General features: G+C 42.5%; 1 protein-coding gene across 2 annotated transcripts in view; it reads left to right on the top strand.

The window, feature by feature from the left end:
- Positions 1-12,863, top strand: part of Aifm1 (apoptosis-inducing factor, mitochondrion-associated 1) — a 38,620-nt gene that overhangs the window by 17,719 nt on the left and 8,038 nt on the right. For both annotated transcript variants that reach the window (NM_001290364.1, NM_012019.3), the window contains exons 6-10: positions 1,016-1,106; positions 9,615-9,699; positions 10,311-10,387; positions 11,210-11,318; positions 12,583-12,690. In NM_001290364.1, the coding sequence (NP_001277293.1) occupies positions 1,016-1,106; positions 9,615-9,699; positions 10,311-10,387; positions 11,210-11,318; positions 12,583-12,690 (470 nt within the window). The remainder of the gene's footprint in view (positions 1-1,015; positions 1,107-9,614; positions 9,700-10,310; positions 10,388-11,209; positions 11,319-12,582; positions 12,691-12,863) is intronic.

Here is a 12,863-nt window from a genome sequence, read left to right as displayed (position 1 = left end):
CATTCCAACACTGTTCTCGGACACTGCTGCTTTGCTCTCTGATGTAGAACTACAGTTTTACAAGCCTGTGCCAGAGACATGGGTCAGCATTTTAGAGCACTTTTTGCTTTTGCAGAGGAACCATGTTCGATTTCTAGCAGTCACAAGGTGGTTTCGCAACCATCTGTAACTCCAGTTCTAGGGGATAGGACACCCTTTCCTGACATTAGAAACAGACAGGCATGCAGGGAAAAGCATCCACGAGCATAGATAAATCTAAAAAATTTAAACACCAAGATGTGTTTGTTTGCCTCCCTCATCTTTACTATTATGTTCCATTTTCAAGCAGAACACAGACTTTCAGCTAATTTATTTTTGTTTAATATATCATAATTATTTACTTAGTTTTTTAAAATTTGTATTTTCACTTTGTTGCCCTGGCTAGCCCCAAAACTGGGTTCAAGCAATATTCTTGAGTCTTCCTGAGTAGTCAAGCCTAGATACATGCCAACGCACCAACTTAATTGTTTCAGGCAGAGTCATCTAGGAGCAAGATATTGCTCTGCTGATGAGCAGCACCATCCTGAAAAATTGATGGGGGTCGATACATGAATCCCAGGTTCTTGACTGTCCTTGTTCTTAGTTTGAAATGGTTCTATATCTAGAGCTTAGTTTCATGTTTCTGTAGCATTGATTGCTATTTGAGGCAACATAATTTTTCTGGAGGTAAGGGCTGCCCTGTGTACACATCCTTCTTTCGAGATACCAAGTAAGAGTAGCGTCCCCTTTTAAGTTGCAATCCAAAATGTCTCCCGAAATTGCCAAATGTCTTTGGGGCTAAAGTACCCAATTGAGAACCATTGATCTATACTTCTCAGTAAGCCAGTCACTACGGAGCTCTAGTGGCTAGAGACTTACTCTGAAAAAATGTGCCTGAGTGGATTTTTCTTAATTGGCATCATTTTACTAAAGCTATAGGGGGAACCTATGGCAGTTGCAGATGCTTGCTTATCATTTTCTCCTCTTTCCCATACAGCATATATTTCCAGCCACCTTCTTTCTATGTCTCTGCTCAGGACCTGCCTAATATTGAGAACGGTGGTGTGGCTGTCCTCACTGGGAAAAAGGTGAGTTCATAGGCTGCTTTCTCTTTGGGGCTCAACTTAGTTACCAACCAGCACGTAGTCTGCTTTCCCATTTCAATTCATGTTTCCTCTCCCATGTAGTTCATCAAAGAAAAGCCAAAGCATTTTAGGATTAAGACTGTTTAGTGTGTCTGTCTAGGGAAAACCCATACCCGAGCCTAGAGTTTGAAGTTACCTAAGCTTTGCCAGGGAAAGTCCCACTGTCAGATACTAGTTCTATAAGAATTGCCACTTTTTTGGTGCTTCTACATTTTCCTCCTTCCTATTGTTTTCTTTACCTTTCTCCCCTATTGTTTTGTTTTGTTTTGTTTTTTTCGAGACAGGGTTTCTCTGTGTAGCTCTGGCTGTCCTGGAACTCACTCTATAGAGCAGTCTGGCCTCGAACTCTGAAATCCGCCTTCCTCTGACTTCCGAGTGCTGGGATTAAAGGCGTGCGCCACCACGCTCGGCTTTCTCCCCTATTGTTGATGACAAGAGTTTAAACCAAATTTGCAGCATAATGCAACACTTCAGTCAAAACGCAGCATGGAAACTACTGTTAGACTTTACCAAGGTGCTTGCCTAAGTAAGGAGAGCAGTTATTGAGGATGCTTGTGGGGTCTCAGGAAGGCTTTGTCTTGTTTGTTGTGTTGCCCTTTAGTTTTGTTACTGGGAAACAGTGGACTATGGTTGTAAGCTAATGTCAGTGTTTCAATGGAGGGGATGGTAGAAAGGGGGTGGAAAGCACAGAACGAAAGATTCACCTGCAACCACTTCCTCTATAACAGAGCTGCAGAATGTGGTTAAGCTGGTAGTGAGACGTCGTGTTAAATGTCTCTGCTGGGAAACACAGGAGCCCGGCTCCCTGAGGGAGACCAGAAACAAGCAGGAACACAGACAGACAATCACATCTCAGAAATGTCTACGCGATGTGTATGCTGGGAGCGAGGAGGAGGAAGAGCGTGCAGTGTAGTAGTGCATGCAAGGAAAGCTTCCTGGAGAAAAATCTGATAGACCTAAAATCTTACTAAAACATGCCTTTTAGATTGATTTATTTATTTTATTTTGTGTCTATGAGTGTCTGCCTGAATGTATGTATGTATGTGTGTGTGTATGCATGTATGTATGTGTCTGGTGCCTGCAAAAGTTAGAAGAGGAATCTTGGATCCCCTGGAGCTAGAGTTGTAAATGGTTATGGGCCATCATGTGGGTTCTGGGAACTGAACTGAGGTTCTCAGCAAGAACAAAAATTGTCTGTTTCTTGGTGTGTGTATGTGTGGATATGGTGTGTGGGGGTGTAAGGAGGAAGGTGTCACGTGTCCCACTCTATTACTCTGCCTGATATATTCCTTTTGAACAGGGTCTCTTAGTGAACCTGAGACTAGGTTGGTGGCCAGCAAGCTACAGTTCTCCTCCTGTCTCTGTTTCTTCTCACTGCTGGGTTTACAGATTTATACACTGCTATGCCTGGCTTTTCTCTCTCTCTCTCTCTCTCTCTGTCTGTCTGTCTCTCTCTCCTCCATTGCTTTTTTTCAGAACAGAAGTATTTTTTAATTAGGTATTTTCTTCATTTACATTTCCAATGCTATCCCAAAAGTCCCCTAACACCCCCCCCCCGACTCCCCTACCCACCCACTCCCACTTCTTGGCCCTGGCGTTCCCCTGTACTGATATGCCTGGCTTCTCTCTCTCTCTCTCTCTCTCTCTCTCTCTCTGTCTCTCTCTCTCTCTGTCTCTCTCTCCTCCATTGCTTTTTTTCAGAACAGAAGTATTTTTTAATTAGGTATTTTCTTCATTTACATTTCAAATGCTATCCCAAAAGTCCCCTAACACCCCCCCCCCCCGACTCCCCTACCCACCCACTCCCACTTCTTAGCCCTGGCGTTCCCCTGTACTGATATGCCTGGCTTTTTTACATGTTTCAAGGATTGTAGTTCATGCCCTCATGTTCATACAGCAAGTGTTCTTACCTACTGAGCCATCTCCCTAGCCCTAGAGCAGAAAATATTAAAGAATGAAGAGGCGTAGACTACATAGGAGCAGAGAAGACTCAGGAGAATAGCATTTGAGGGAAGAAGTAGCGTCATAAGCAAGGGCCCAGCAGTACAGAAAAGCACACTTAGTCAAGGGAAACAGGCAGTTGGCTTCTGATAAAGTAGAAACCTGGATGAGGGGACTGGGGATATAGCTTAGGGTGGAAGAGTTGTCTAGTGTGGGTAAGGTGCAGGTTTGGTCCCTAACTTAGCAAAAGAAGTAATAGATTAGAAAATAAATAGAAGAAATGTTTTCTTTACTTTATTATTGTCTGGGTTTTTGGAGGTCTGATTTGCAACAGGGTCTCTCTGTGTAGCCCTGGCTGTACTGGAACCTGCTCTGTAGACCAGGCTGGCCTTGAACTGACAGAGATCTACCTGCCTCTGCCTCCTAAGGTGTCCATACAAGAAGAAATTTTAAAAAAAAATATTCAAGTTAGGAAATAGCAAGAGGCAAAACTGAGAACTTTTACTAGGGATTGGTTAAGACAAACTTTTTGCCATGTAGGAGAGCTTGAACTTTATATACACTGGGGAGCTGATGACGCTTGGACAAAGGTATAGATACGTGAAATGAACTTTAGATAATTACTGTTGACTATGGCATGGTGGATTTCAGGTGAATACAACTAGAAGTGGAGGGACCAGAGAAATGGCTCAGCAGTTAAAAACACTGCTGCTTTCGTAACAGAACTGAGTTCAATTCAAGGCATCCACATAGCGTCTCACAACAATCCAGGCACACATATATGGTGCACATACATACATGCAGACAGAACACCCATCCATATAAAGTTAAAAATAGTGTTTATTTATTGTATATGAGTACACTGTCTCTATCTTCAGACACACCAGAAGAGGGCATCCAATCCCATTACAGATGGTTATGAGCCACCATGTGGTTGCTGGGAATTGAACTCAGGACCTCTGGAAAAGCAGTCAGTGCTCTTACCCGCTGAGTTATCTCTCTAGCCCAAAAATAATGGTTTTTGAGACAGGGTTTCTCTGTGTAGCCTTGGCTATACTGGAAATCACTTTGTAGACCGAGCTGGACTTGAACTTAGAGATCCACCTGCCTTAGCCTCCTGACTGCTAAGATTAAAGGTATGTGCACCATTGCCTAGCTTTAAAGTAAATTTTAAAAGTAGAGATAGACCATTTCAAAAATTATTATAATAATTGAGGCAAAAAATTATGATAGTTGACATTAGGATGGGGTGGCTGTGATCATGAAGATGAGGACTGTAAGGAATAACACATAGTGCCTACTTTCACCTTGTTTTTACTGATTGATTTTATGTATATGAGCATACTGTCACTGTCTTCAGACACACCAGAAGAGGGCGTTGTATCCCATTACAGATGCTTGTGAGCCACCATGTGGTTGTTGGGAATTGAACTCAGGACCTCTGGAAGAACAATCAGTGCTCTTAACCGCTGAACCATCTCTCCAGCCTTACCCCCTTTTTAAGATGGGTTCTTATGTAGCACAGAATGGTGTTGAACTCATGTAGCTGAGAAGACTTTGAACTCTGGTCCTCATGCCTCTATGTCCCGAGCCTCAACCTCCTAGGTGTGGGGATTTATGGGCATGTACCACCACACCTGGTTTATCCAGGGTTTTATGCATACTAAGCAAGCACTCCATGCACTGAGCAACATCCACAGCCCAGTGACTCTGAACTCCTTTTTACACTAGTGGAGATTGAACCAAGGGCCTCCTGCATGTTAGTCAGACACTCTACTAGCTGAACTATATTCCCAGCCTTCCTGTTGGAATCTTATAAGCAAAGTTTTTAAAATGTTTTATGTTCATTATCTCTTATAGTTCTTTTGTCCTTACAGTAATCTTACAACATAGAAATTCCATTTCATAAAGAACATTTTTAGTAAAGAAGTTTCAAGTAACTGTCCTGAACAGTACAACTAATAAATGAGAAACAGAATATGAATCCAGGCTATCTAACTAGAGAGGTAGAACCAAGAAATTCTAATCAGAGCCCAAGGTCCTAATCATGTATTACTTCTTGTGTAACATTAGATGCCCAGCATGGAGGGAAGTACTTGATCAGAATGTGGGCCATGCTTGAGGAATGCTTAGAAGGCAAACATCCCTAAGGCCTGAAGATGGGTTAAAAGCAGGAGATGGAAAGCAAAGAGACAAAGTATCTAATTGTGTGTGTCAGAGTAGATAATAGTGCCACCACTAGCCCCCAGCTCAGAAAGACATTTTAAGAGGAAGATCTGGTTTAAGGGGAAAGATAGGGAAAAATAAAAATCTATTTGGACATCAGGCATGATGATGGATGCCTTTAATTGTAGCACCTGGGATGCAGAGATAGGTAGATGTCTGCAAGTTTGACAGCAGCCAGGTCTACATAAGAGTTCCAGGCCAGTTAAGGCCACATAATGAGGTCCTGTATCAAACAATGACGAAAATAACTTAGAGAGAAGTATAGAAACCTAGGATAAGAGCCAAGGTTTTAGGTACTTGGAAGAAGCAGAACATGACCTGCAGTTTTACTATTGCCAAAGAACTTGGTAAGGAAAGAACTATAAGGTGTCCCCTTCTGGTAGTTTAGATAACAATGCAAAGTTAAACTACCATTTATTTTTTTGCATGTGTATACTCATGTTGACATTGTGTGTGCACATGCATGTAGAGGCCAGAGGAACCTCTCTTTACCCTGTTTACTGCGCCAGAGTTTCTTGTCAAACATAGGGCTAGTTCTGCTAGTCTGCTCGCTGGCTCACCCTGGAGATCTCATCTCCACTTTGCTAGCACTGAGATTACAAGTGGGTGGCTACAGCTACAATGTTTTTATGTGGATACTGGGGGTCCAAACTCTGTTCCTCATGCTTGCATAGCAAGTGCTTTGCTCACTGAGTTAGCTCCATAGCCCCTATACTATTCTTTCAGTAAATGTAAATGATCTAGAAGGGTAAGGTGCTGGAGGACCTGAGTTCAATACCCAGAACCCATGTACAACAAATCCAGATGTGGTGGAACGTGTGTGTAATACCAGTGCTAGGAAGGCAGACAGGTAGATCCCTAGGGCTTTCCGGCCAGCCACCTTAGCCTACTTGGTGAGTTCTAGGCCTCCAATATGAGACCTGGTTTCTAAAAAAAGAGGTGGACAGGGAAGGGCTTGAGAAACAATACTCAAGTTTATCTTTTCTCCACTACATGAATGAGTACATGCACCCATGCAGACATGAAAACACACACAAGTTTAAATAAAATTTGGACATGGTAGGTCACGCTCTTTACAACATAGAAATTCCATTTCATAGAGAACATTTTTAATAAAGAAATTCTAAGTAACTGTCCTGAACAGTACTTTGGAAACTGAGTCGGGAAGACTGCTACAATTTTGAGGCCAGTCTAGGATACAGTATAGTCCATTGTAGACCTATCTGGGCAAAAGACTGTGGCCCCATCTCTTAAAAACTTAATGATTGCCAGGTGATGGTGGCGCACGCCTTTAATCCCAGCACTCGGGAGGCAGAGGCAAGCGAATCTCTGAGTTCAAGGCCAGCCTGGTCTACAGAGTGAGTTCCAGGACAGCCAGGGCTACACAGAGAAATTCTGTCTCCAAAAAAACAAACAAAACAAAAAACTTAATGATTACAGGTGTAGCTTAGTGATGAGAGAGCTCACATGGCACTCACAAGGGTCTGGGTTCAATTTCTGTACAGTAAAGGTAAGTAAATAAAATAATGGTTAGTGTGTGAGTATTTCTTTTTCGTAAATCCTAAATTAAAAGTTTAAATAAGTGGAGATGGCAATTGGACAAAAGTTTGAAGAGGACATAGAATCAAAGATTGATCTTATTGGATATAGTAATGGACTGAAATCTAAGACCACAGGAGAGGGTAGAGGAATGAATGGACCAGGTGAAGATTCTGAAAGACAATAAAATGGTGAGACACAAAGGAATAGAAAGGTCCCCTTATTCAGTAGCTGGAAAAAAAGGAAGTAAAGGTATGGATCAATTTGTGTGCGTACCTATGTGTGTGGTGTATATATGTGTATGCACGTGTATATAGAGGGACCACTGTATATGCACGTGTGGAGTCTAGGTGTTGACATTGAGTGTCTTAGCTATTTGTCTCCACATTATTTTTTTGAGACAGGGTCTCTCACTGAACCCGGAGGGTTCTCTCTCACTAATTCAGTTGGATTGACTATGGAACCTCTGGGGTATGCCTATCTCTGTCTCCCCAGCCCTGGGTTACAGATGCATTACCACTGCACTCATGCTTGTGTTGCAGGCACATCTAACGGCCTTACTTGATTTCACAGTGGATGTAAGGTGGTTATCAAGGGGAAAAAAAGATGGTTGTCGAAAAGAATAGTCTAGATGTTGAATTGTCAGGTTGTATTGAAGAGAGAGCTTACCAAGAACAAAGCAAAGGAGGCTAAAGGAGCTACTCCTTCATCTATGCTGTTGACTCTAGAAAGCTTTACACAACTCAACCAGACTCGAATTCCCCCACCCCATGTTTCTAGTGCCACCTGCCCTGTCAAAGCTATCAGGTTTGACACTCCTTACTATTGTTGGTGTTTGTTAAATTGCTGCTTTTGTCTTAATATACTCTGAAGGCAGAGAAAATAATGTCTTTCCCATCACTGTCCCCTGCACTTAGAACTGCCTCTAAAGCACCAGAGATGTTTAACAGGTATTTCTTGATGGGATGGTCTCACACGCTAGTAAGGAATAGAGCAGATGATGCAAACTAATCTCTCAGACTCAAGCTGTTAACCCTAGTGAAGACAAGGGGATTAAGAGTATTGGCAAAAGAGCCATTTGAATGGTCTACCATTGATTGGTCTAAATTATTTGGAATGGAACTACCAACCAAATAATCAGAAAATTGGAAGACACTGAGGCTAGGCTTCATGGTACAGTGCTTGCCTAAACATACACAAAGCCCCAGGCACATTCTCCACACTGCAGCAAACAAAGAGAACAAAAACTGATGTAACAATGGGAATTAAGAAAGCATTTGGCCCACGCCTTTAATCCCAGCACTTGGGAGGCAGAGGCAGGTGGATTTCTGAGTTCGAGGCCAGCCTAGTCTACAAAGTGAGTTCCAGGACAGCCAGGACTATATAGAGAAACCCTGTCTGGAAAAAAAAAAGCAAGCAAGCATTGAAGCTAGGCTTGTGTACATGTATAGTGGTGTATGCCTTAATCCCAGTGCTCAAGAGGCAGAAGCAAGTGGATTTCTGTAAGTTTGAGACAAGTATGATATACATAGCAATTTCCAGGCTAGATAGGCTGTATAATGAGACCCTATTTCAAACAAACAAAGACACACACACACACAGACAACCAACCAACCAATGACCTTGAGAGATAATTGTGGTAAGATATTTGAGGTAGAAATAGTACTTTAGGAGATAACAAGAATCTGGAATATGGCACAGAGGAAAATAGTCAAATTCCAAGGTCCTTAGATATAAGGAGCAGTGGCAGGAAGTGATTTCCCAACAGTGACTTAAAGGGGTATAAATAGATACCAGTCAGAGGAGGATGAACGTACAAGACTCTAGAACACCTTCCTCTTCCTGGACTTGTGATATCTTTGAGTGTAACATCCCAGAGGGATAGCTGAGTGTCAGTGAAAAGTAGAAGTTGGAGAAAGATTCTGCAGAGATGTTCTGAATGTGCTAGAGTTGTTAGCAAAGAAATAAGGATTCTAATGGCAAGACAGAAAAGACTTTCTCCATTGTCCATTTCAGTAAATCCGAATGGAAGTTTGGGAATCCAACTGATAGTAATCTTGATTGTGTGAAGAAACTGGGTCCCGAAAACTATGGTCCCAATAATTACCTAGGCAGTGCAGTGGTAGCACCCACCTTTAATCCCAGCACTCAGGAGGCAGAGGCAGGTAGATCCTTGTGAGTTCGAGGCCAGCCTGGTCTACAGAGTAAGTTCCAGGACAGCCAGGGCTGTTACGCAGAGAAACATTAACCATCCCCACCCCACCCCACCCCCCAAAAAATCCCAGTAATTACTTAGAAACAATTTCTTTTTTGTTGTTGTTGGTTTTTTGGTTTTTTGTTTTTTGTTTTTTTTTTGTTTTTGTTTTTCGAGACAAGGTTTCTCTGTATAGCCCTGGCTGTCCTGGCACTCACTTTGTAGACCAGGCTGGCCTCAAACTCAGAAATCTGCCTGCCTCTGCCTCCCGAGTGCTGGGATTAAAGGCATGTGCCAACACGCCCGGCTTAGAAACAATTTCTTAAGGATGGCTTTGGTCAAAAACTAATTCTTCTCATTGAGGTGACAACATAGGTTTGGAGGCATATTTTTAAAAATTTGGTGGGCATGAAATGTTCTGCAGTTAGATAGTGGTGAATAGGCTAAAAATCAATAAATTGTACACTTTTAAATGGTGAATATTATATCACAGTAGTTTTTCAAAACTTATTCATATCTACCTCTTGTGTATATGTATTCAACTATACCAGGTAGTACATCTGGATGTAAGAGGCAACATGGTGAAACTTAATGATGGCTCTCAGATTACCTTTGAAAAGTGCTTGATTGCAACGGGTGAGTATTTCTGGAGGTGGCTGTCTTCTCTACTATGGTAGCTCACTCAAGCTTTAGAGTCTATCTTTCTCTTGAAAAGATGGTACAATTTATTTTTCTTAAGAAATCTGATGTCCAGAATCTCTAATGTAGATATCTGGTTAATTTCAGTGTGTGATGTCTTATTTATTTGCAATTTTTATAAGAAAGCTTATTAAAAGAAGTGGCTGTTATCTTAATGAGTTTCTGGCCAACCTGATCTACATAGTAACAGCCTGTCTCAAAAAATGGACAGAGAGAGAGACAAACACATATATACACACACCATGGAAAAAGGAAATAACTCTCTCTGGCTTGGCTAGTCGTTGAGGCAAGGTCCCCTAAGAGGAGCTCGGCTTTCCTTCTTAAAGGAAATTGGTAAGAAGCCTGCTGTGAGGCAAACTGTCTTATCTGCTAGTCACTCCATGGTAATATTAGCAGCAGCAGCCACAGCAAGCACTACCACCAAGACTACTGCTGTGACACCAAGCATACTTAGCCACAGTCACAGCAGAGAGCTCCTAACTTTCGGGATTATTTGGGCTAGCTCCCACTTGTCAGGCTAAAGGACTTTTCTTTCCTATTATTTCCAGGAGGCACTCCAAGAAGTCTGTCTGCCATCGATAGGGCTGGAGCAGAGGTGAAGAGTAGAACAACACTTTTCAGGAAGGTAATTGCTTTAGTGGGCTTCTGTGTGTGTTCTCTTGAAGAGGTAACATCCTTTTGTGGTCCCCAAGTACTCCCTCCAATTGAGAGCCAAGTTCTCTTTATAGCTCTTCCCCAAACTTGCTATCTGGCTTTGGAGCAAGTCACTTCTCCTTGTACCTCTGATACTTCACTCAAGGGTTCTATGCTTCTAGGAGAGAACTACATTTGGTTTCCACTGCTTGCTATAGTTCTGATTGCCCTTCCACAGTTGTTTTTCTCTAGTGTTTGATCCACCAGAACTCTTTGTGGTTTCTTGGCATTTTTCGTTACAAGTACTTTGTGAAGACTTCGGTGTAAAAGATTGAGTATACAAGGACAAAGGAAAGGAGATTGTTTGCTTCTTCACCCCATGCCTTGCTGGAATTTTCTATCTACACTTAGGGATATTGGATGAAGTCTGTATGTTCTTGATTATTAACGCTGAATAATTTGTGTGGGAGATCGCCTCCTTTTGCTTTGTAGAATGTTGGCAACATCACTGGCTTCTCCACTAGAGACTAGGAGCATCTTGTCCTGGCAGCCAAAATGTGTCTGGATACTGCCACATACTCACCTTGGACTAGGGAGAAAAACTGATATCAGTTGACAACCACTGTTGCTAGAAGGAATGTTACAATCGAGAAAGATAGTCACATTAATAACATAGAGGGTGTAATTGAGCCACTTTGTACAAAATATTATGTGCAAATGTCTGTTGCAGTAAATTTAGAGGAAAATATCTTCTTGGATTATTGTCTTATGCCCCTTTGGGAAATCAGTGGACTAAACTGGTATGATCCTGCAGATTGGAGATTTTAGAGCCTTGGAGAAGATCTCTCGGGAGGTCAAGTCAATTACAGTTATCGGCGGGGGCTTCCTTGGGAGTGAGCTGGCCTGTGCTCTTGGCAGAAAGTGTGAGTATTGACAACTGTTCTCAGCTGTCTTTCTCTAGTCACATAGCACACATCTTGGTGAACTGTCACAAATGCCAGAAATACATTTGCCAGCAGTTGGACTCTGATCAGTGTTTATGAAATGAGTGCAGGCATGTTTGAACATAAATTCCAGAAATCAGGAGATAGAAACAGGAGGATTGTGAGTTAGATTTTCGACTGGCTTGCATAATGAGTTCAAGGCTAGTCTGGGATTATAAAGCAAACCTACTCTCACCCCACTCCTCCCCCGAAAAGTATTTTATAGAATTAAAAAGCTAAGTACTAAGATTAGGACAAGGGTTTCTATCTACTTAGTTTCTATTGCTGTGATAGAGATCATGGCGAAAAGCAAGTTGAGGTGGGAAAAGTTTATTTGGCTTATGTTTCTACATCACCGTTCATCACTGAGAGAAGTCAGACAGGAGCCTGGAGGCAGGAGCTTTCTTACGGAACCCAAGACCACCTGTCCGAAGATGGTACATCCCACAGTGTGCTGGGCCCTCCCACACCAATCATTCATGGAAAAAGGTCCTACACACTTGCCTACATACCATTTGATGGAGGCATTTTCTCAATTGAGGTTCCTCTTCCCACATAACTCCAGCTTTTGTCAAGTTGACAGAAAACAAAAGCAATAAGAACAGTCCCTCAGTGACCAGAAAACTGTCACCTAAATAACTTGACAGTAGGGCCTTCTTTCCTTTCCTGTACCTTCTCTGCCAAGACTTTTTAGAAATCAAGTATTTGAAGATGTGGGTTAGGAAGGTGAGAAGGTCCATGGGAACTAAAGAACTGTATGGAATATGATGGTTCCCAGATAAACAGCTCTATGGGTTCTGGTTTGAATGTGTCATGGCCACTGTCTTTCTGTCTTAAATTATATTTCTTTGTTTCTTTGGTGGGGATGGGGGTGGGATTATGTGAATGCACATGCTAAACTCTGGATATCTTCCTAGGCGAGTGCTTCCTATTGAGAGCTTGAAAAGCCCTGATGTAAGCCTCAGGTGGCCACAGGAGTAGATGGATATGTACTACATTCACAGTTGGTACCTTAATCCAGGGACACAAGTGCTGACACCTCTGTGTTTGCCTTTGAAGAAGCGTAGCCATTAAGGCTGTCTTGCCCTAGTGCCTCACAGGCAGGAGCTGTGGCCTCAGAATTGACTAACTGTCCTTTGCCTCCCTCCTGTCTGCCTGGGGTTGGCTTTTCCCTTCTTCTCTAACTAGCTCCCCTTCTTCCCAGCTCAAGCCTCGGGCATAGAAGTGATCCAGCTGTTCCCTGAGAAAGGAAATATGGGGAAGATCCTTCCTCAATACCTCAGCAACTGGACCATGGAAAAAGTCAAACGAGGTAGAAAGACTCTCCATAGCTGCTCTTTCTTTTGAGAGTAAACTAAAAGCAAAGTTAGCTTTTGTGGGGGAACCCCCTTGACATAATTCCTGACACCTGGCAGAGGAAATGTTTCATTGTTGCTCAGTCAGACAAGGTCACAGGCTTTCGGAATCTGAGGCACCACATTCCCA

Source organism: Mus musculus, chromosome X, assembly GCF_000001635.26.
Source record: "Mus musculus strain C57BL/6J chromosome X, GRCm38.p6 C57BL/6J".
Classification (NCBI taxonomy): domain Eukaryota; kingdom Metazoa; phylum Chordata; class Mammalia; order Rodentia; family Muridae; genus Mus; species Mus musculus.
Note: the sequence above shows the minus strand (reverse complement) of the source record. Positions and strands in the feature narration are given on the sequence as shown.